Source organism: Oncorhynchus gorbuscha, linkage group LG09 (assembly GCF_021184085.1).
Source record: "Oncorhynchus gorbuscha isolate QuinsamMale2020 ecotype Even-year linkage group LG09, OgorEven_v1.0, whole genome shotgun sequence".
Taxonomy (NCBI): domain Eukaryota; kingdom Metazoa; phylum Chordata; class Actinopteri; order Salmoniformes; family Salmonidae; genus Oncorhynchus; species Oncorhynchus gorbuscha.
Genome location: NC_060181.1, coordinates 66,091,559 through 66,116,304, shown reverse-complemented (window position 1 = coordinate 66,116,304; position 24,746 = coordinate 66,091,559). Strand labels below are relative to the sequence as shown.

Here is a 24,746-nt window from a genome sequence, read left to right as displayed (position 1 = left end):
TTCAAACTTCTGCAATACACAAATAGCTAAATGAGAGAGCAGCTGTGGTGATTACCTCGAACGTTTATTCACCATAGGAAGACACGGGTGGGACTATAATAGCCTACAAAAGCCTATCCTGCTTTTTTCCCCGCAATCGATCAAGCACATTTGGTGTGTCATCATAGTGATCTCTGACTTGTGATTAGCTTCGCTCAGGTGGAACAAATGTAACTTTTTTGGGGCTTATTTGAATGTCATTTGGAAAAGTTTTTTTTTCTTTTCGCTAACATCCTTTCTGAATTTAATTATCTAGTTTTTCAAAAGTATCTGTAATCGGATTAGAATATTTTTGCTGGTAGCGTAATGGATTACAGTTACCGTGTTTTTGTAATCTGTTACATTTATCATAAAAATAAAAAAAGAAATACGATTTCTAGAAATACTACTTTTTTAAGACTATACTATAACTATAACTTTATATACTATAACTACTATTTCATATTGTTCGTAATTATAGGTAATATTTCATAGATATCTGGAATCACTGGGCAGTTACTTTTTGCTAACCAGTCATGCAGTTCAGGACCCTACCATGAAAGGCCAGTGACCCTCCACCTGTGTGTTGTCTTTGTCCTTTTGTTTCATAAGAATTGCGCCACATGTATATGCGACAAGTGATTGTTCACATCAAACCCATACTGAAACAGAATTTAATGAGCAATATTTATTCAGCTAATTGCACATGGGGAAACACATGGTTGTTTTTCTGTTGCCGATGTTCATTTGAAGCCTGATTTACCCCCCCCTCAACACCTCCTCTACCCTTCTATAAGGGGCTGATTGTACCCCCAGGTTCCTCTCAAAGTTTGCTTGACCCCGGTCTTTCAGCCTGTGTGGATTCACAGGGTCCTCAGGAGGAGAGGGCTTTGTAGGGACGAGGAAGAGAGGAGGACTGGAGTATCCAGAGGGACAACCAGGGAGACAAGGTTGAGAAAAGAGAGATGCTTTGGGGTTGGGTGGGAATCTGTAGGTGGAAAGGGGTGTTAGGGGAAGAGGTGGACGTTCACATCAAAAGATGGGCAGCGCGTCCCCCACCCTCTCCACACATCCCCCACCCTCCCCACGCATCCCCCACCCTCCGACACATCCCCCACCCTCCCCACACATCCCCCACCCTCCCCACATACACAAGCACTCTCACTCTCTCTCACACACGATTTCCTCCCTCACACACAAGTGTTCTTCTGCCTGAATGAGACGCATCAAAGCAGAGGCCTCTTGTCTTTGCCCCCTGTGCATGCACACACACACACACACACACACACACACACACACACACACACACACACACACACACACACACACACACACTGGTCAATGTCCACTCAGCAGTGCGGTGGTGTAAAACGTCGGACAGTTGAAAGCGTGGTTGAGTAGGAACCCCTCTCTGGGAACGACAGAGCAGAATTGACCCTCTCTAGCTGTGGGACTGGGACCTGAGGGGCCACAGATTCATCATAGCAGCAGGTAGACCTGGGGTGCCTCAGTATTACAACAGTGGATTTCTCTCACGTTCCATCTCCTCCCCTCAGTGTCAGCCATTTTGAGGCGACACTGGAGGTTTTAGGGAATCCCTACAGTGGCCTCTCAAGTGGGAGCTTGAGATGGTGGGTCCATGGTTTTATTCCTCTTCTTTCCCACACCGGTGGGCATAGACAATCCTAGAGGGCATGTTGTTCCCATGAGCACCACTGCTCTGTCCCTCTGCCCTCTGCACTCTACACTAGAAGGCTACTAGAATATACCTAGCTGTGTTAGGGAGCTGTGGCTTTAGGGAGGACATAACCATGAAGTGAGCTCCCGTGTGGCTTAGTTGGTAGGGCATGGCCCTTGCAACACCAGGGTTGTTGGTTCGATTCCCATGGGGCACCAGTATGAAAAAGTATTAATGTAGGCACTCATTACTGTAAGTTGCTATGGATAAGAGCGTCTGCTATATGACTATACTGTAACCATGTAGATCAATATGCGTCTGTTTTTTTGTGTGAGGGTTTTTGTTGTTGTCGTTTTTTTTAACTGACAGTGACAGCAGACCCAGCGGCCGTTCCAGCTGTGGTTTGCTAGTGGCCAGCTCATTCCCAGCAGTTACACAGCGTTTGGCCGCTGGCACTGACCATCCTCTCCTCTCTGCTGGACATTGCCCATGGAGGCCCTAACATCCATCACACACTAAAATAAGCCACATCATCCACATCATTAGTATAGGATCTGTATTGCCAAGGCACCATCCAACACAACAAGTTACCGTCCAGATTTAAACATGCTGGATCCTATTTCGGAGAATCGAACCTATACAGAAGCCACGGTGTAGTTCTGGAAACGACAATGTTAGTGAATGCTATCAATAATTTCCGAGAACACTTGGAGGAGCCCTTTTCAGAAAACCCCAATGGCTAAATCCAGCCCTAGTGAGTTGAGTTGATGGGCATCAGAGTAGCAGCAGGCTGGTTTGTTTTCTGGGGGAGTGGATGGGATGTGTGTATTTATGGAGCGGAGTGGTTAGTGTGGGTTTGTGCTGCGCTCCTACACTGATTACAGGGCAGCCTCGACACACGACACCCCGCCGCAAGGTCTGTGGTACACGCCACACTGCAGCCTCCAGGGTGTGTGTGTGTGTGTGTGTGTGTGTGTGTGTGTGTGTGTGTGTGTGTGTGTGTGTGTGTGTGTGTGTGTGTGTGTGTGTGTGTGTGTGTGTGTGTGTGTGTGTGTGTGTGTGTGTGTGTGTGTGTGTGTGTGTGTGTGTGTCGAAGATGGATGGTAAAGAGGGAACTAGAGTTGAGGGGGGAAGACACCAACTCTCTTTTTATAGCTTGGGGTCCCTGCCACAAAAACCTCAAGTTGACATTAGCTCCAGTGTGCCTGATCGGCTGATTGGTGCATGGCTAACTCCTTACCTCAGCCAGTGGCAGTGCAGCCCCTGTGTTTATGCCCAATTGCCTTGGATTTAGGAAGGCATAAGGAGGAGATGGGTTCTCTCTCCAAGAGAAACGGACACACCACATCGGTCCCTGCTTAGTCATTTATCTGACTCATTGGGGCCTCTTATATTGCTTTGGGTTGTGTTCTCCACCGGCTTTCCCTCTGACTGAATCATAGTAGAAACTAATAGGCCTCAGAGTTTGAGGTAATTAAGATGTTGGCTGGAGAGGCTATTGGGTTAGTGTAGTGTTTGTGAACTGTACGTTTTTTTTACATTGGTGTGCCTTATGTACACAGTGGTGAATGTTAAACCAATTACTCCCAAATTGATTTTACACCTGGACTAAAAAGCATGCTCATTGAAGAATCTCCATTACAAGTGCTCGGCCTAATGTCCAGGAATAGGCTTGAGCCGCCGGCCCGATATGCTTTTATTTGAGACGCCTTTGGTTATTTGAGACGCCTTTGGTTTCTCTCTGTAGTCATAGACTGTCACTAGTATCAGGTACTTCAACAACAACATCCCATAGAAAGCCTCCGCAGATAAAGCAGACGAAATCAGAGACTTGTATTATGTTCATTCTAAGTCTCTCAGGTCCTGATCTGCTGCTCTGATAGCTGGCGTTGTTGTCCGGCTATGGAGACCATGTTTTCCTCTCTGTCTTTTCCTCTCCTCTGTCTCTTTTCTTTCCTTCTCTCTATCCACGTCTGATCTCTTGCCTCTCTCTTGTCTCTGTGAAGTAAAGCGGAAGGCACCACGCTCCATCGAAAAAGAGCAATAGCGTGCAAGTCTTTATCCATCTGAGGTCCTTCCTCCTCTCCCTCCATTGCCTTCTCCCTCTTCTCTTGTTCCTTTCTTCCTCTGTGGCGCTCCCGGCCCTACCAGATCATCCCGGGGATAAGGGATACCTGCCGTTGCCCCTTTCACCTGTTTGGGTTCCAATCGTCACCCGTGGCGTGGGACCCGAGTATTTGGGGGAATGCAGACAGGAACAATAAAAGAGAGTTTTCAGAGGATAGCAGCACTACTAAACAACCTCAATAGAATCCTAGGATCTCTCTCTTTAGTGTTCATTAGACAGCAGAGCATTGAAGTCCCTTCTTGTTGTGACTGCAAGTAGGACTGGGGAAACCTATTGATCTCTGCCTCAGTCTCAACTGGGTTTGAGGGATTTACTGAACAGGTGATGTGGCTGCAGTTTAATGGTTCTCGTAGTTATAGATGTTTGTTTGCTTGGTTGAACGTGGTTAGTGTGGCAATTAAGAGGTGCCATAAACTGCTACATATTAACACTGTGCTTAAGAGCCCAGACTGACTGGGTCTCTCCTCTCTAATCATTAGCTGTAGCAAATGGGATTTTCAATCTCCTGACAACAGCTTCTCTCTGTGACCTGAATATGAGCTGTCTTTAGTGTCTTACCCAACAGGTCATTTCTAGTAAATGAGGGACTTTATTGCTCAACTTGGAGCTCCAGATACACAGAGCATTTTGTGCTTTAGTTCAGCTGTAGACACACACACACACACACACACACACACACACACACACACACACACACACACACACACACACACACACACACACACACACACACACACACACACACACACACACACACACACACACACACACGCACGCACGCACACACACACACTCCCTTATCCAGTATCTCCTCTCTATCTCTGTGCAGGGTGTCAGAAGCCAGTAGGGTTGTCGCGGGGCAAGGCCAAGGTGTGTTGCTACAGTGGCTGGTACTACTGCCAGAGCTGTCATCAAGACAACCTGTTCCTCATCCCTGCCCGCCTGCTGCACAACTGGGACACCAACAGACACAAGGTGAGAATCAATGGTAATAAATGCACACATTTCAGAAGTATGTCCAGCTTATTGAGAATACACTCTAAAATACACTTGGGAACGTTCCCTAATTACACACATGCGTATCTTAAATTGGGTGGACACATGGGTGTGGGGTTGGGTGCCCCCATACAGTATAGAGAATGCTGCCAGGTTACATTTTCCCTCCAAACTACCCCATGTGGTCCCACAACTCATACACACACACACACACACACACGCACGCATATACATACATACGCACATGTATGTATACACAGTCATAACCCCACATCCCTATGCGTTCTCCACCACTCAGCCCTCCCATCCCTCCCCTGTGTGTCCTGTCCAGGTGTCCAAGCAGGCCAAGGAGTTCCTGGAGTTTGTGTATGAGGAACCCCTGCTGGACGTGCAGCAGCTGAACCCGTGTCTGTATGAACACTGTGAGGGCCTGGCTGCAGTACTGCGCCTGAGACAACAACTCCAGTCCCTCAGAGCATACCTGTTCAGCTGCCGTGCTGCTGTGGCCGAGGACCTCCGTAGAAGGTGAGGGGGGGGGTGGGGGGGGGGGGGGATTTCCAAACTGTAGTAGACCCAGTTCCTCCTCAGAGCATACCTGTTCAGCTGCTACTCTGCTGTGGCCGAGGGGGGCTTTCAAGGCGAGGGGCATGGGGAGAGGGGAGTACTTAAAGAATGATTAATCAAGGCCTTGATTGTTGAGTCAGGTGTATGGGCACTGAACTGAAACTCCAAGACCATCTTTAGTGACTACAGATATAAAGAGTTGTGAATGGGCAAGATGTTGGGGGGCCACGACAGTGAAGGGTGATGTGAAGGAGGAAGAGAGAGAATGGTGTGTAATGAGACTGCACGCATCAAAGTAGGATTTCATAAAACACAGGAATATAGTGAAGAAGCTTGGAATGGTAATTGTATGTCTGATGTCCTTTGAAAGACCCTTTATTGACTTGATTTCTAGCCCACGTTGAGTATGACTGTCTGTAGGCCTTAAGGCCCCTACATGCTCTCTCCATATGATGGGAATGAGGGGATTGTGTTTATGTGAGGGGGTCCAGACTAAAAGGCCTGTCTCTGGGGTGATGGATGCTCACTGCCCTGGATGGGGTCACTCCCATGGACTACAGACACTCTTCATACCCCCTCCCCACACTATACTCTTGTACTCGCACTTTGTGAAGTACACTCAACACATCTCTAAAGAACTGGTTAGTAAGCTTCTCATTTTGTCCAGGTTAGTAATATTGTTTTTAAAGACAGTCCTGGTCCATATACTTGTGTCTAAAACATGTCCTCCTTTATGTGCTTTTGAGAGTCTGACTGGCAGGTTTATGTCCCGTGTCCACAGTGAGTGTGTAGGTCGGTGTAGACTGCAGACATCCCAGGTTCACCTGTCCTTTTGATGTCTGTCTCTGCTGTGCTGAGGTCTGTTTGAAGTAACCTACTGACAGAAACCAACAGAGAGGGTGGGGCTCTGAGACCCTCCTACTCCTCCACACCCACCCTGGGCCCTCAGAGCCATCCCATCTGGCTGTCGGAAAGAGGGTGTAACTTCATCGAGCTGTGATGTTTACGGCAGTGGTGGAGACCCCGGAACGATGCTCGCTCACCGGGGCCCATGTTTACCGCTACACCATTAGCCCACAGCGGCTAATGCCCCACACTTCAAAACACTACAGGATTAATGAGGCCGGAGGCGCTAAAACCTTCCCCCGGCCATCCATCGGCCCTCCATAGGCCTGCCATGGCCCTGGACAGGGCTAAAGGGCTAGGGAGCTCGGAGGAAGCCTGCCCTGTGTTTATACTCAACCCCTGGGAGATGGGAGAGAGCTGTCACGGCCCACACTGTCTGCGCTGATCGAACGCACACCTCTGAACCCCACGGGTACCCCACATACACAGACACACAGAAACGCTGCAGACGCTCAGACACACAGAAACGCTGCACATGTGTGGATAGTCTGCACACATACATATGAACACAGGCATGCACCATACTGTTTACAGTGTACAATACTTTATCTCCTATTCACATAAGCCGAAGTCATAACCTCCATTAAACAGTGAACCTGTTGTATTCAATATATAATAGTTGTAGTCTTATCAAACCACACACTGCCTGACTGGCTGTGATCTTACCCCAGCAGGGTGTGCTGGTCGGTTACTACCAGAGCCAGCGCTGATACCCACAGGAAGAGTCAACACTGCAGAATCAACAGTGTGTGTGTGTGTGTGTGTGTGTGTGTGTGTGTGTGTGTGTGTGTGTGTGTGTGTGTGTGTGTGTGTGTGTGTGTGTGTGTGTGTGTGTGTGTGTGTGTGTGTGTGTGTGTGTGTGTGTGTGTGTGTGTGTGTGTGTGTGTGTTTTCAAATCAAATGTTATTGGTCACATACACATGGTTAGCAGATGTTAATGTGAAATGCTTGTGCTTCTACTTCGGACAGTGCAGTAATATCTAACAAGTAATCTAACGTTTCCCCAACAACTACCTAATACACACAAATCTAAAGGGGTGAATGAGAATTTGTCCATATAAGTATATGGATGAGCGATGGCATAGGCAAGGTGCAGTAGATGCTGTGAAATACACTATATACATGTGATATGAGTAATGTAAGATGTGTTAACATTATTAAAGTGTCATTGTTTAAAGTGACTCGTGATCCATTTCTTAAAGTGGCCAGTGATTGGGTCTCAATGTAGGCAGCAGCCTCTCTGAGTGAGTGATTGCTCTATAGCAGTCTGGTGGCCTTGAGATAGAAGCTGTTTTTCAGTCTCTCGGTCCCAGCTTTGAGTCACCTGTACTGACCTCTCCTTCTGGATAGTAGCGGTGTGAACAGGCAGTTGTTGTCCTTGATGATCTTTATGTCCTTCCTGACATCGGGTGCTGTAGGTATCATGGAGGGTAGGTAGTTTACCCCTGGTGATGCGTGGTGCAGACCGCACCACACTCTGGAGAACCTTGCAGTTGAGGGCGGTGCAGTTGCCATACCAGGCTGTGAAACAGCCCGACAGGATGCTCTCAATTGTGCATCTGTAAAGGTTTGTCAGTGTTTTGGGTGATAAGCCAAATTTCTTAAACCTCCTGAGGTTGAAGAGGCGCAGGTGGGCCTTCTTCACATGGCAGACTGGGTGGCTACTGGATGTCTCTATTGGAGGCTTAAACACTCAGGTTACATATCACAGTTATGATGCCGATGTCTGTCTTCAGTGATTTGTTGTTTTGGGAAGGAGTTCTCCGGGGGTATGTTCTTTACAACGTAGAACAAAAGCGAGTGATGATGAAGATACATAGTGGGTTGTCATGTCATATGACCAAAACATATTTTGCAGCAATCAGGGTGAGAGGCAGGTAGTCTGCCCTAAATATGTCTGTCAGTAGACGTACACCCTATGCTCCTGCTTCCTTGAACATAACACTGATATCCTCCAATTAAAGCTGGTGTTGTCCGTCTGCTGAACCTTGTACTGTAGCAGTTAGATTAGTCAGTTATGGCATGGACTGTACATTCCCTAGCTGTGTGTCTGGTGTGTATGTATGCTCTATGTTGTTCTGACTCTGGTTGCGTTCCATATGGTACCCTATTCTCTATGAAGTGCACTACTGTTCTCCAGGGTCCATAGGGCTCTGATCAAAAGTAATGCACTATGTAGGGAATAGGGTGCCGTTTAGGACGAAGCCTCTTGACTGCTGGCTTCACTCTCTCAGTAGGGGCTAGTCTCTCTGACAGTCCCCCCAGCTCCCTGTCTATCTCTTACTGACTGGAAAGCTACACACACACCTCCCTGGCTATCGCTTAACTGTAAAGCTTCCCACAAACACATGAAAAGGGAATTCATCCTCAGCTAAACAAATAGCCCGCCCTCTGAGCTTGTGTGTGTGTCAGGTTAGTGCTGTAATGAAGCCTGTCTAATGAGGCCTGAGGCTGATGTGTGAATGGGGCTTTGCTCTCTCTGACTGGACCTTTGCCATGCCTCCTCTCACAATGACCACATAAAGTCTGCCTGTCTGTGGGCATACACGCACGCGCTCTGCCTCTATATCTGAGCTAACTCATACATGCTTGATCACACACTCTGTCTCTCTCTCTCTCTCTCTCTCTCTCTCTCTCTCTCTCTCTCTCTCCCTCTTTCTCTCGCTGTCTCTCTGTCTGTCTGTCTGTCTGTCTGTCTGTCTGTCTGTCTGTCTGTCTGTCTGTCTGTCTGTCTGTCTGTCTGTCTGTCTGTCTGTCTGTCTGTCTGTCTCTCTCTCTCTCTCTCTCTCTCTCTCTCTCTCTCTCTCTGTGTGTGTAGAATACTGATGTACACACACATTCCACATAATTTATATAGATATTGCAACCCTCTTCAGATAAAGGTGTGGCATAGAACCTGCATAGAGCTGTGTACGTGTGCACCTCTCTCCACTCTCATGAGTCACATTAGAGTTGTGTGTGTGTCTTTTCACATTGTTACTAGTACAGAGAGTGAGTGCACTCAAATTGTCCATGTGATCCCATATCTTCCCCTCTCCATCTTCTACTCTCCCTCTCTCTCTCTCTCTCTCTCTCTCTCTCTCTCTCTCTCTCTCTCTCTCTCTCTCTCTCTCTCTCTCTCTCTCTCTCTCTCTCTCTCTCTCTCTCTCTCTGTGTCACTTTGTGGATCCTCGAGCTGTAATGTGAGCTAGCGTGGGTGAGAGTGTGTGTGTGTTTGTCTGTGTGTGTATGTGAGTATGTATGCTAACGTTTGCGTGTATGTAGTTCAAGCAGATGAGCGTAGAGAGGACTGTAATAGCGAGACAGGCAGGATGAAGAGATTGAGGGTACCCCGCTTCACCTCGTAATAAAGGCAGAGGGATTTTAAACCCCTAAACCCCAGCCTCCACTGCCACCCCAACCCAGCTCCCACTCTATTGAATTGACCCCCATTTTCAGGGCAATTTGGCCACTCGTTGCCACAGTTACACAGGCCCGATCATGGCGTGTGTGTGTGTGAGACGTGACTCATGGTGTACATTCTGTTATCGTCCTAAATGAATCTCAACATGTAAAGCAGAATCTCCTTTCTGTCATGTACGATACTGTCATGTTGATGTATGGATATACTGTCATGTTGATGTATGGATATACTGTCATGTTGATGTATGGATATACTGTCATGTTGATGTATGGATATACTGTCATGTTGATGTATGGATATACTGTCATGTTGATGTGTGGATATACTGTCATGTTGATGTATGGATATACTGTCATGTTGATGTATGGATATACTGTCATGTTCATGTTGATGTATGGATATACTGTCATGTTGATGTATGGATATACTGTCATGTTGATGTATGGATATACTGTCATGTTGATGTATGGATATACTGTCATGTTGATGTATGGATATACTGTCATGTTGATGTATGGATATACTGTCATGTTGATGTATGGATATACTGTCATGTTGATGTATGGATATACTGTCATGTTGATGTATGGATATACTGTCATGTTGATGTATGGATATACTGTCATGTTGATGTATGGATATACTGTCATGTTGATGTATGGATATACTGTCATGTTGATGTATGGATATACTGTCATGTTGATGTATGGATATACTGTCATGTTGATGTATGGATATACTGTCATGTTGATGTATGGATATACTGTCATGTTGATGTATGGATATACTGTCATGTTGATGTATGGATATACTGTCATGTTGATGTATGGATATACTGTCATGTTGATGTATGGATATACTGTCATGTTGATGTATGGATATACTGTCATGTTGATGTATGGATATACTGTCATGTTGATGTATGGATATACTGTCATGTTGATGTATGGATATACTGTCATGTTGATGTATGGATATACTGTCATGTTGATGTATGGATATACTGTCATGTTGATGTATGGATATACTGTCATGTTGATGTATGGATATACTGTCATGTTGATGTATGGATATACTGTCATGTTGATGTATGGACTGTCATGTTGATGTATATACTGTCATGTTGATGTATGGATATACTGTCATGTTGATGTATGGATATACTGTCATGTTGATGTATGGATATACTGTCATGTTGATGTATGGATATACTGTCATGTTGATGTATGGATATACTGTCATGTTGATGTATGGATATACTGTCATGTTTAATATGCTGTATGTAATACTGTAAATAATAATAATAATAATTTCACCTTTATTTAACCAGGTAGGCCAGTTGAGAACAAGTTCTCATTTACAACCACGACCTGGCTAAAATCAAGCAAAGCAGTGTGACAAAAGCAACAACACAGAGTTACACATGGGATTAACAAAAGTGCAGTCAATGACACAATAGAAGAATCTGTATACAGTGTGTGCAAATGAAGTAAGGAGGTAAGGCAATAAATAGGCCAATAGTGGCGAAGTAATTACAATTTAGCAATTTACACTGGAGTGATATATGTGCAGGACAGGGTGTGCAAGTAGAAATACTAGTGTGCAAAAGAGCAGAAAAACAAATATGGGGATGAGGTAGGTAGTTGGTTGGATGGATGGGCTATTTATAGATGGGCTGTGTACAGGTGCAGTGATCTGTAAGCTGCTCTGACAGCTGACACTTAAAGTTAGTGAGGGAGATATAAGTCTCCAACTTCAGTGATTTTTGCAATTCGTTCCAGTCATTGGCAGCAGAGAACTGGAAGGAAAGGTGGCCAAAGGAGGTGTTGGCTTTGGGGATGACCAGTGAAATATACCTGCTGGGGCGTGTGCTACGGGTGGGTGCTGCTATGGTGACCAGTGAGCTGAGATAAAGCGGAGCCTTACCTAGCAAAGACTTATAGATGACCTGGAGCCAGTGGGTTTGGCGACGAATATGTAGTGAGGACCAGCCAATGAGAACATACAGGTCGCAGTGGTGGGTAGCATATGGGGCTTTGGTGACAAAACGGATGGCACTGTGAAAGACTGCATCCAATTTGCTGTGTAGAGTGTTGGAGGCTATTTTGTAAATGACATCGCGGAAATCAAGGATCGGTAGGATGGTCAGTTTTACGAGGTTATGTTTGGCAGCATGAGTGAAGGAGGCTTCGTTGCGAAATAGGTAGCCTATTCTAGATTTCATTCTGGATTGGAGCTGCTTAATGTGAGTCTGGAAGGAGAGTTTACAGTCTAACCAGACACCTAGGTATTTATAGTTGTCCACATATTCTTAGTCAGAACTATTCAGAGTAGTGATGCTAGTCGGGCGGGCGGGTGCGGGCAACGATCGGTTGAAAGCATGCATTTCATTTTACTTGATTTAAGAGCAGTTTGAGGCCACGGAAGGAGTGTTGTATGGCGTTGAAGGTCGTTTGGAGGTTTGTTAACACAGTGTCCAAAGAAGGGCCAGATGTATACAGAATGGTGTCATCTGCGGTGGATCAAAGAATCACCTGCAGCAAGAGCGACATCATTGATATATACAGAGAAAAGAGTCGGCTCGAGAATTGAACCCTGTGGCATCCCCATAGAGACTGCCAGAGGTGCGGACAACAGGCCCTCCGATTTGTCACACTGAACTCTATCTGAGAAGTAGTTAGTGAACCAGACGAGGCAGTCATTAGAGAAACCAAGGCTGTTGAGTCTGCCGATAAGAATATGGTGATTGACAGAGTCGAAAGCCTTTGCCAGGTCAATGAAGACGGCTGCACAGTACTGTCTTTTATTGATGGCGGTTATGATATTGTTTAGGACCGTTTAATGTATGAAATACCATTAAACAGTGTTATACATTTACATACGTGTACTTTGAAGTTACCGGTCAGTTTAGTTCAAGCGTGCGAGACATAATTACACAAAATGTCTGTCAAATGGTATGTATTATTATATATTATGAAAGGATATAAGTCATGGTTCTAAGAAAATATTCCAATAATTGAATATATACGGTAAAGAAGTCAATCTAACTCGACCAAAACAATGGAAATGCCATGGAAATGCATGGGGAAAAGATCTGTGCGGGGAAAGATTCAGAATACCCTCATTGTCCCCCAGTAAAATTAGCCTACATTTAGCTTATACGAACGGGAGTTAGCATTTAGCCGTCACTTCTTCTAAACCTTAAAAAGGACCATTTCTAAATGTTATGCGGGGAAAACAGCGAAATAGATACACATCGGACTTTAGTAACCACATTGTGGGCCTGTTGCTTATACCGATCATTACGGATTTGACAAATATCTACTTTGTTAGATCAGATTTGTTAAATGTGCACCAATCCAACGTCCTCCTTCTATTCCCCAGTCTGCTTTCCATTGATCTCTTTAATGCATTTTGCATTGATGTAATGCCCTCTCTCTCCTCATAGGATCTTCCCCAGAGAATACCTACTGCAACACATCCACCTGTACTCACTGGCTGACCTGCAGCAGGTAAGACACACAGGCTGCTTTTAGGCCATGTCTACACTAGCATCATCTAATGCAGCTTTTGTATTCTGATCATGGAGTTCCGATCACGGAATTACGAACATGTCATGCATGCTTCTACACTAGGGATCATCAACTAGATTTATTTTCTTGAGGGGATGGTCAGTGAGATTGAATATAATTACAAATCATTTGTAGACTGCAAATTAACTGCGAGAAGCACAAACGGATATAATATTTGACTAAAACATCATCATTTCAAACCTTGCTTATGTTTGTTTACAATCACGTCTCTCTATTATACATGGGAATACTTGGGAGCAGAATTCCATAATTAAAATCACTTGGAGCTGATTTCCTGGTGTTTTTACAGCCTCATGTTTTTTTAAATGACATTTTCTTAAACTTTGGGGGCCAAATAAAACCACTCGCGGGACAAATTCGACACGAGGGCCACCAGTAGGGGAACCCTGGTCTACACCTAAATTTTAAATATGTCTACCGTGTCCACAGGGTGTCCGGATTCCCTTATCCCACACTATATTCAAATGCCTGTATGCATTCTGAAAACGATGGAAAAGGCTAAATCTGATAATAACACAACAGTAGCCAACTACTGTAACTAACTAGTCAGCTAACCTCTCTAACTAGCCAGCAAGCTAGCTAGCAAAGCTAAAGGGATTGAAAATAAGTTAGCATTTATGAAGCCAGCAAACACATTCCTCATACACTAGGAAAGCATTTCCTCCAACGTTTAAAAGGATACTTTGGGATTTTAGCCATGAGGTCCTTTATCTACTTCCCCCAGTCAGGTGAATTTTTATGTCTCTGTGTCCAGTATGAAGGAAGTTAGAGGTATTTATGCGAGCCAATGCTAACTAGTGTATGCTAGCAGATACCCATAGACTTTCAGTCATTGTGCTAACGCTAGTTAGTATTGGTTCACAAAACTACTTCTAACTTCCCTCTTAACTCTGGGGAAGTAGATATTTGGTATTTTATTATTTATTTGTATGGGCTGATGGCAGTTTTTTTTCATCAAATAATGTTTTCTCATTTTTTTTTGTTATGCTTCAAGGGGTCTTAAAATTCTAAATCAAATTAATCAAAAATTATCCTTGGTATGACCTTAAAACAATTCCATATACACTATATATGCAAAAGTATGTGGACACCCCTTCAAATGTGTGGATTTGGTGTGGATTTTGATTTGGTGTATAAAATCGAGCACAGAGCCATGCAATCTCCATAGACAAACATTGGCAGTAGAATCACCTTACCGAAGAACTCAGTGAGTTTCAACCTTTCCAACAAGTCAGTTCAGAACATTTCTGCCCTGCTAGAGCTGCCCCGGTCAACTGTAAGTGCTGTTATTGTGAAGTGGAAACGTCTAGGAACAACAACTGCTCATTCACGAAGTGGTAAGCCTCACAAGCCCACAGAAAGGGAGTGCTGAAACACATAGCGCGTAAAAATCATCTGCAGCACAAGAACTGTTCGTCGGGAGCTTCAATAGACTGGGTTTCCATGGCTGAGCATCCTCACACAAGCATAAGATCACCATGTGCAATGCCAAGTGTCGGCTGGAGATCTCGCCACCATTGGACGGACTAATCTGGGTTTGGCGGATGCCAGGAGTACGCTACTTGCCCCATTGAATAGTGCCAACTGTAAAGTTCGGTGGAGGAGGAATAATTGTCTTGGGCTGTTTTCATGGTTTGGGCTAGACCCCTTAGCCCCTCCTCCTTAGTGGAGGGAAATCTTAATGCTACAGCATGAAATTACAATCTAGACAATTCTGTGCTTCCAACTTTGTGGCAACAGTTTAAAGTGAGGTCCATACAGAAAGGGTTTGTCGAGATCGGTGTGGAATATTTGTCTAAATATTTCTATATTGTTTTGTATTTTTTTACCTCTTTCTCCCCAATTTTGTGATATCCAATTGGTAGTTACGGTCTTGATCCGTCACTGCAACTCCGAAACCCAACCCTGCCAAGCCTCTCCAATGTGTCTGAGGAAACACCGTACAACTGGCAACCGAAGTCAGCATGCATGCGCCGGCCTGCCACAAGGAGTCGCTAGAGCGTTGTGTGGAAGAACTTGACTGGACTGCACAGAGCCCTGACCTCAACCCCATCAAACATCTTTGGGATGAATTGGAAGCCAGGCCTAGTCGCCCAACATCAGTACCCAACCTCACTAATGGTCTTGTGGCTGAATGGAATCAAGTCCCCGCAGCAATGTTCCAACATCTAGTGAAAATCCTTCCCAGAGGAGTAGAGGCTGTTATAGCAGCAAAGGGGGGACCAACTCCATATTAATGCCCATGATTTTGGAATGACATGTTCGACGAGCAGGTCTCCATATACTTTTGATCATTTCGTGGGGTACTGCTCACTCCCTCTCTTTTTCTGACCCCCCCCCTCTCTTAACAACCCAGGGAGTGTCCATAGCCCTCTTCTCCCCCTTCCCTGCTCCCTCCATGTCCCCCTCTCCCCCTGGCCCGTTCACTAATTACACACATTCAGAATCAACAGGCAGAAAAACAAGAGTGTGACAGTCCACCATTCTTCCCTACATCCCCTGCCCTGACACTGTCTCTCTCTTCCCCCTCTTTTTCTATCCTTCTATCTCCTTTCTCCTCCGCTTTACCCCCTCTATCGCTCTGTACTTCTATTCCCTCTCACTCCTCTCTCTATCCCTCTCTCCCTCTGTCTCTCTTTCTCTCTCTGGGTGTCTGCGTGTGTCACTGTCACATTCTCCAGTGGACTGCACACAACACTCAGACAGGTTATGATGCCCATGTCAAACAAACTCTAATAGATGGCTTAAAGATTACCTCAAGTTGAGGACACCGCAACATGCTACTACAGACATGCTGCTGTAGGCAACTTACTCGGGGCTTGTCAACTGCTTTAAAAGTTGCAAACAGCTCAACAATTCAGTGATAAGCAATGATAAATTGATGGATGGCTGCATTTGTTTTCCCCATAATTGATCAACTATATCAGAACCTATTTGCCAAGTATACTTTTTCCCCATACATTTTCTCTCTCTCTCTCTCTCTCTCTCTCTCTCTCTCTCTCTCTCTCTCTCTCTCTCTCTCTCTCTCTCTCTCTCTCTCTCTCTCTCTCTCTCTCTCTCTCTCTCTCACAGCTTCTTAATTGGCTTTCCATATTAACGAGCTGTTTCTTTTATTTCTCCTGAATAATCAGAGCTCCTTCATCAAGCCTGGCTTTTATTGTTGCCCAGCGAGATCAGTGAAGACTGAACCGTCTCTCCCTGGCTAGTTATAGACTAGGCCCAGTCCTTCATAGAAAGCAGCAGTGCACTTGGCTCTTTGCTATTGAACTCCCAACAAACGTGTCCTATTTAGAGCAGCCTCTGTCTTTAAACCATCAGACTGTTGGCCATATTTGTTTGCCCAGGGCCTGCCCAGAGGCTGGACTTGTTTGGCTACTGGCCCTTTTGTTGCTTCATTGAAATGTTTTTTTTTGCTTTTCCAGTTGTAAAGTAGTGGGATGGGGAGATAGGCTTGTTTTGGAGGACTGAGGAGTACCATATAGATGCTAATTGTATTGTGTGTCGTGTACCGGGGCAGCAGTCCTAGTCCTGCCAACGACCTACAAACAACTGGAGGGGACAAAGGGGCATTGAGCAGCCCCGGCCCGGCCCGGATTGCACGGTGGCCATGGTGACACGCACATACGTGCGATAGGGCAGATTCCCACACTGACACCCTGGCATACAACTTAAGCACACCACAGGCTATCTAGTAGCCACACTGACGAAGACACAAGGACTTCCTAGTTGAGCCCAGATACAGGCATAGACACAGGCATTAGGCATGTATGCCCTTACACTGGCACGCTCATTGGAATAGGGGCATGTTGGTCATCTTGAGAGCTGTTGGGTAAATGGTCATTTTTCAGCGTTTTCTGAACTGTAAGATATTGATTTTAAACTCAAAAGTTGCACATATTTATTATTTTTTATTTATTTTTAAAGCTCAAACACCGCTGCCTCTCAGTCCCACACAGACATACACGGACATTCTCTCTATCTCTCACTCGCTCTCATCCATAATCACACACGTCTTACATACACACACACACGCACACACACGCACACACGCACACGCACACACACACACACACACACACACACACACACACACACACACACACACACACACACACACACACACACACACACACACACACACACACACACACACACACACACACACACACACACACACACACACACACACACACACTGGGGTTGGTAGTAATCCTGTTTGGTGAGAGGGGTGTTATCCAAACAGAGCTCACCCTGTCTTTATGTGTGTAATCCGGGTGGCTTTCTGAGCATCACTAATGGAGGCCCGGCCTTCATCAGCGGAACACTAGAGAGGGATAACGTAGCGGGTGTTAAACAGAGGTTTTAGGGGATTAAGCCGTTTGGACCACAAAGCCCCCCGCACGGGACAGGGCCAGATGGGTGTGACTTTATGAGGGGTGGGGGGTGAGGAGGATTTGATTGAGGGTTGTTGGTGGAAGGAGGGGGGGGGATGCTGGGGCTGGTGTTCCAGGAACATTCACAATGACACTGCAGCGAAGGAAGGCAGCTGCAGGCAGGACAAACGAATGGTAGCCCCTCTCTTCCCCGCTCTGTCTGCACCTCTCCCTCAGACCGGCTGTAGGTGTGGTGTCACTTCTCTGAGGAGAATGTATCCACCTGGTTGGCAAAGAGGCTACTGACATTTTCTGCTTTTTTTCCCCCTAAAGCATCTCCCATTCACACTTCTCCTGCCCTTTCTCTCCCTTCCAACTCGATCTCTCTCACTTCCTCACTCTCTCCCTCTGCAACTTTTGCCTTCTCTCTGTCCCTTTCCCTCCCTCTGTTTCCCTTCATCTCCCTCTCTCCTTGTCCACTGAGCATCAGTCCCAGTCAGAACCCAGTGTGGTGTGTTGCCAGTCGTGTCTTGATTACCCCTGGTGTCAGCATTGATCAGGGGTGGCATATATCATCTGGGTTGGGCTTGGCTAGGGGATGGGGAACACTGCCTGGCTGGCTGGCAGGCTGCTCTGCCTGACTGACTCTCTGGATTGCTGGCTGACTCACTGACTGGCTGCTCTGCCTCACTGCTCCACACTACACATAGCCTTTGATTGCGGGGCTACAGCCTGGCTCATGTCACCATGCTAGACAGCATTATTCACAGTGTTGTAGCTCTCCCAGACTGGGGTTGCCACAGCCTCCGGGCTCCGGGCTGGAGGGATGGAAAGATGGAGGTGTGGTGCGTTTTCAGGAGTTATTAGGACCGTTCCTGGTTGTCACCCATTCTCTAGGTAGTTAGTCATGAGCTGTTGTCGACCAGTTAGTATTACATTATGTAATCTCTCATTCTCTGTCCAAACCATACAGACATAATGTCCACCTCCCCTGCAGAGCACCTTTTCAGTTATCCATCCATTGTGTGTATGTATGCATGTGCGTGCGTGTGTAGGAGTGGGGGTCGGGGTGGTCTCCTCTCCTTTCTTCGTTCTCCTTTCACCTTCAGCCCCCCTCCTCACCCCCATCCTCCTTCTTCAGCCTCTCCTTCCCTCTGTCCCCCTCTCCCTCTCTCTCGTCTTTTCTCCTTCTCTTCTCTCCTCCTTCTCTTCTCTCCTCCAGGCTGAAGAATGCCTGGCAGGCCTTAATTGGTGCAGCCCCAGCGCTGCCAGGTGTAGCCACTTGTCTCTGCCCCCTCAGCCTCCCTCAGTGTTCTCTGGAGGTCCACTCAGGCCCGTTCCCTTCCCCAGCCCCATTCAACAGAGCCACAATGCTCTCTACCAGGCCCTCACCAATCAAAGGCCCTGCCGGTTTTTAACTACTCGCCCACCGGCATTCACATATCATTTTTTGCTAAAACGGCCCCCAAAAAAGGAATTCCCCCCGGCCCCCAGGCCTCTCCAGCCAGCCTTTCTCCCAGGGCCTTCATTAGTTTTGATGTAAATTCCCGATGTGAATTCCTGACGTGAACTCTTGTCCATCTCCTCTATGTGCTGCGCTGCAGTGGCTCCCAATGGGACCAGTGTTTATCCTCACAGGGAAAATTCTGCTGTCTTCTCTCTGTATAGTAGAATATATTACAGCAGTACATTCTTATAGATGGGAAATAGAATGGTTGAATTAGAATGAGAATGTTCAAAATGTTTAATTTCAACCCTATCGTGGAGAATGAGGAAGAGAATGTTTTGGAAAGTACATTTTATTTCACTTCATCCATTATTCCCTTTTTCCTTCCTTCTTCTCTCTCTCTCTCTCTCTCTCTCTCTCTCTCTCTCTCTCTCTCTCTCTCTCTCTCTCTCTGTCTCTCTGTCTCTCTGTCTCTCTGTCTCTCTGTCTCTCTGTCTCTCTGTCTCTCTGTCTCTCTGTCTCTCTGTCTCTCTGTCTCTCTGTCTCTCTGTCTCTCTGTCTCTCTGTCTCTCTGTCTCTCTGTCTCTCTGTCTCTGTCTCTCTCTCTCTCTCTCTCTGTCTCTCTGTCTCTCTGTCTCTCTGTCTCTCTGTCTCTCTGTCTCTCTGTCTCTCTCTCTCTCTCTCTCTCTGTCTCTCTGTCTCTCTGTCTCTCTGTCTCTCTGTCTCTCTCTCTCTATCTCCATCTCCATCTCCTTCCTTGCCTACCTCTCTCTCTCTCTCTCTACAGGTGATTGATGGGAAGCTGGCCCCCTTTCTCTCCAAGGTGATTAAGTTTGCCAGTTCCCACGTCTTCAGCTGCAGCCAGTGCAGAGAGAAGGGCTTCATCTGTGAGATGTGTCAGAACGGACAGGTCATCTATCCCTTCCAGGAGAGCGCCACTAAGAGGTGAGGCCCCTTCATGCGCAGATATAGGATCAGCTCAATATTTCAACAATCTTAACCTTTTTAACTATTCAGGGTAGCAGAGAAAACGGATGTTAGATCAGCGACTTGCGTGATGGCATCCTGGAAGAATGAATGGAGTAAAGAGCAGTGTTAATTACACGCTGGCAGGGGCACGGGTGACAGGGAGAACATGGTGTCCTGCTGGAGAGGAACAGTTCATCCCCATAGTGCCTTGCTCCGTCCCTGTTTCTGTCCTTGTCTCCCTCTGCCTGAGCCTTATGACATGCCACTGTTAAGGAATGGCCCTCTCTCACCTCAGGGAGGTTTCATTCACTTTGAAGAGAACAAGACAGGAAGGGGGAGAAGAGGAGGCAAGAAGATCCTCTCTTTTACAGGAAGAGGATGGTGGAGATGAGGAGAAGAGAGGACACAGAAGAGTACAGCGTAGAGGACAGAGGAGGGATCGCCAGACATGGCTGTGCTGCTCTTGGCCAGAAGCCCGAGAGCGAGACAGGCAGATAAAACATTCATTAATGTCTAGTCTGTCCACACACACTTAAATTATTGATCTCTGCTGCCTCAACTCACACATCTCTCTTCTGGGTTAACGGAGAGCCTCTGAAGGCAGGGTCATGAGAAGCAGAGGGCTGTGTGTGTGTGTGTGTGTGTGTGTGTGTGTGTGTGTGTGTGTGTGTGTGTGTGTGTGTGTGTGTGTGTGTGTGTGTGTGTGTGTGTGTGTGTGTGTGTGTGTGTGTGTGTGTGTGTGTGTGTGTGTGTGTGTGTGTCAGTTACAATCTTTGCCGAAGTGAATATATGATATATATTAATCTGCGCTCAACTAGCTTTAAAGGTATCGACTCCCCACATAAATGTTATGCTGTTTCTTCAGCTTACAGAAGATGCTGTAGACTAGAGCTAATGATTTAATTGCCGTGCTTGGTACACACACACCCTTCACTATCAGGCTGGATGGCACACCTGAACCTTTGACCAGGGTTTATTGCCCTTGGCAAGGAAGGATCACGTTAACTGATAGTGATAGTAAACCAGTTATACTGTAGTAAGAGTAACAGCTTAGTCAGACTTTGGCCCCCGAGAGCAGGACCTGCTCCTTTCCTGGTTGCATCAGCTTTACCACCTCATCCATGACATAGCCTGGGACACTCAGTTCGTTAGCCTGCCATATAGGCTGTTAATCATCAATAGGTGAACAATTGGATTCTTTGGGACCGGTGCCCCATTTTGATTCGAGTGGCTATGAGTATGTTGTGTCGGATGCATTCCATAATCATTTCTGAAATATGTTCTACATTGTTTGTTCCAATTTTACCTTCTAAATGTCACTACAAATGTATTTATTTTCAGGCAAAGTAAATGCTTTCACCATTCTATGTTCCAGAAGTTTTAAGGTGAACTGTGTAGCCTAGTTAAGTGGATGCTGAACAAGGTTTCTCTCGTCTTATCTTCTATACATACAGTGGGGCAAAAATGTATTTAGTCAAGTTCTCCCACTTAAAAAGATGAGAGGCCTGTCATTTTCATCATAGGTACACTTCAACTATAACAGACAAAATGATAATAAAAAATCCAGAAAATCACATTGTAGGATTTTGAATGACTGTGTATAATGCTGTCCTGTCCAACAGATACCTGGGAGGGTGGTAACGTGATCAATCTTCCAGACAGGGCTGGGGTGAAACTAATGTTTATCCTGTCTTTTAGTACAGTGATGTGTTCATCTGGAAATGTATTTTTCCAGCTCATACATTTCCGACTTCTGTGACCAACCTACAAGCTGAAACTAATATGCTTTTTCCCCACCCTTCAGATTTGTGTTGTATTGATGTTTGTGACTCTGTGCTTGGTCTGTATGTGTCCAGATGTGATGGTTGTGGAGCGGTGTTCCATACAGAGTGTCATCAGAAGGCCCAGCCGTGTCCACGCTGTGTACACAGAGAGCTCCACCATAAGAGAGCCTCGTCTTTCTGGAGCCCTGACGACGATACACCAGGCTGCGTCACACTGCCTTACCAGTACACCTGATCACAAACACACACACACACCCACACACACACCTGACACCCGGAGATCACACACACACACGCAGAGACACACACCAACACACACACCCGACACCCGGAGATCACACACACACGCAGACACACACACACACCCGACACCCGGAGATCACACACACACACACACACACACACACACACACACACACACACACACACACACACACACACACACACACACACACACACACACACACACACACACACACACACACACACACACACACACACACACACACGCAGACACACACACACACACCTAACACCCGGAGATCACACACACACGCAGACACACACACACACCCGACTCCTGGAGATCACACACATACGCAGACACACACACGCAGACGCACACACACACACAGATTGAAACAGCGGTGCCACTCCACAGAGCTACTCTCACCGAAGGCAATGGAAGCATGTGTGTTTGTGTGTGTGACCCGGCCAGGATACACACTGAGAGTGTTGATGACTAAGAAAGGGTTATGCTCTCTCACACACACCTGCTTTGTGAGCTACGCTGACGTCACTCTCACCTGGATGAGATGGATCCCAACGCAACACCCACCGGAGAGGAACTGCTCTGCCTCTTAGCCTCTCTGCTATGTGCTATCATCACACACACACGCACACAAACACAGAAAACACAATTAAAGGGAGAGGGACCATGCTGACTCAACAGCAGTAATGCGTCCTCTTGACTTTCTGGACACAGTCGCGCACACACACACATCTGGAAATGTACATTTCCAGCTCATACATTTCCGACATCAGTGACCAACCTACAGGCTGAAACTAATATGCTGTTGGTGTGATGTCACTATAGCCTATATGTATAGCCTATATCTGGACTCTGTTGGTGTGATGTCACTATAGCCTATATGTATAGCCTATATCTGGACTCTGTTGGTGTGATGTCACTATAGCCTATATCTATAGCCTATATCTGGACTCTGTTGGTGTGATGTCACTATAGCCTATATGTATAGCCTATATCTGGACTCTGTTGGTGTGATGTCACTATAGCCTATATCTATAGCCTATATCTGGACTCTGTTGGTGTGATGTCACTATAGCCTATATGTATAGCCTATATCTGGACTCTGTTGGTGTGATGTCACTATAGCCTATATGTATAGCCTATATCTGGACTCTGTTGGTGTGATGTCACAACTTGCTATATATTTGGACTATATATCTGAACGCTACATGTCCCTACTTCACCACGCTGTCCCTCTGCCCTTCACTCTCTCTTTATCCTCCCCTTCACATGTTTTTGCACTATTTATGCATGTTCATTAGGATGTCAAGCCACAGACTGGGTTAGTAGCCACTGTATTTAAGGATGAGTTTGCTTATTTAACTCACCTATTAGCTCTTAGAGGCCCTCTAACCAACCAACCTTTATCCAGACATATTCAATAGGAGGGTCCAAGTGGGGGACGCTTATTATGATCAAGACACACTTGAAACTAGAATGAGATTGAGTCATAGTAATGTTCAAATCGCATATCATTCCATCATGTATACTTTTTCCTTGAGCTTGATAGGGGAAACTACTCCCTACTGCTGTCCTATGGGGCTAGAGGCTGGTGGATGTATTGACTGTCTCCATTATACTCAGTAGGAAAGGCTCCATCAGGTCAGCCCTACATCTCCAGGCCTCAGCCACAGAGGGCCCAAATTACAGTCCATGGAAAAGACCATGCAGGTCTTAGTTATGTTACGCAAGCCATCTCAAACCCACAGGAGCTGGGACTCATTCTACTGCTATGACTCGGTTCTCTCACGCTAGAGCCATATATATATATATATATATATATATATATATAAGAGAGAGCGAGAGAGAGAATATATATGGGGAAAAGTATAGAGATTTGGTGAGGGGTGTCTATGACTCCCAGTAGTGTGACTGGTCAAAGCTCAAAGAACTGGCGGTGGAGGATGAGAGCCCCAGTGTGTGTACTGTATGTGTACTGTATGTGTACTGTATGTGTGAGAGCCCCAGTGTGTGTACTGTATGTGTGCTGTATGTGTACTGTATGTGTACTGTATGTGTGAGAGCCCCAGTGTGTGTACTGTATGTGTACTGTATGTGTACTGTATGTGTGAGAGCCCCAGTGTGTGTACTGTATGTGTGCTGTATGTGTACTGTATGTGTACTGTATGTGTGAGAGCCCCAGTGTGTGTACTGTATGTGTGAGAGCCCCAGTGTGTGTACTGTATGTGTGAGAGCCCCAATGTGTGTACTGTATGTGTGAGAGCCCCAGTGTGTGTACTGTATGTGTGAGAGCCCCAGTGTGTGTACTGTATGTGTGAGAGCCCCAGTGTGTGTACTGTATGTGTGAGAGCCCCAGTGTGTGTACTGTATGTGTACTGTATGTGTGAGAGCCCCAGTGTGTGTACTGTATGTGTACTGTATGTGTGAGAGCCCCAGTGTGTGTACTGTATGTGTGAGAGCCCCAGTGTGTGTACTGTATGTGTGAGAGCCCCAGTGTGTGTACTGTATGTGTGAGAGCCCCAGTGTGTGTACTGTATGTGTGAGAGCCCCAGTGTGTGTACTGTATGTGTGAGAGCCCCAGTGTGTGTACTGTATGTGTGAGAGCCCCAGTGTGTG

At 46.2% G+C, this 24,746-nt stretch overlaps 1 protein-coding gene across 6 annotated transcripts in view; it reads left to right on the top strand.

Annotated features, from left to right (window-relative positions):
* LOC124043963 (pleckstrin homology domain-containing family M member 3-like) overlaps positions 1 to 22,201 on the top strand; it is a 48,094-nt gene extending 25,893 nt beyond the window's left edge. For 2 of the 6 annotated variants that reach the window (XM_046363149.1, XM_046363150.1), the window contains exons 5-9: positions 4,654 to 4,799; positions 5,152 to 5,345; positions 13,142 to 13,205; positions 19,894 to 20,051; positions 20,371 to 21,914. In XM_046363149.1, the coding sequence (XP_046219105.1) occupies positions 4,654 to 4,799; positions 5,152 to 5,345; positions 13,142 to 13,205; positions 19,894 to 20,051; positions 20,371 to 20,611 (803 nt within the window). In that variant the 3' untranslated portion in view covers positions 20,612 to 21,914. The other 4 variants (XM_046363151.1, XM_046363153.1, XR_006840413.1 and 1 more) reach the window with 4 other exon arrangements.
* Positions 22,202 to 24,746: the final 2,545 nt, after the last annotated feature.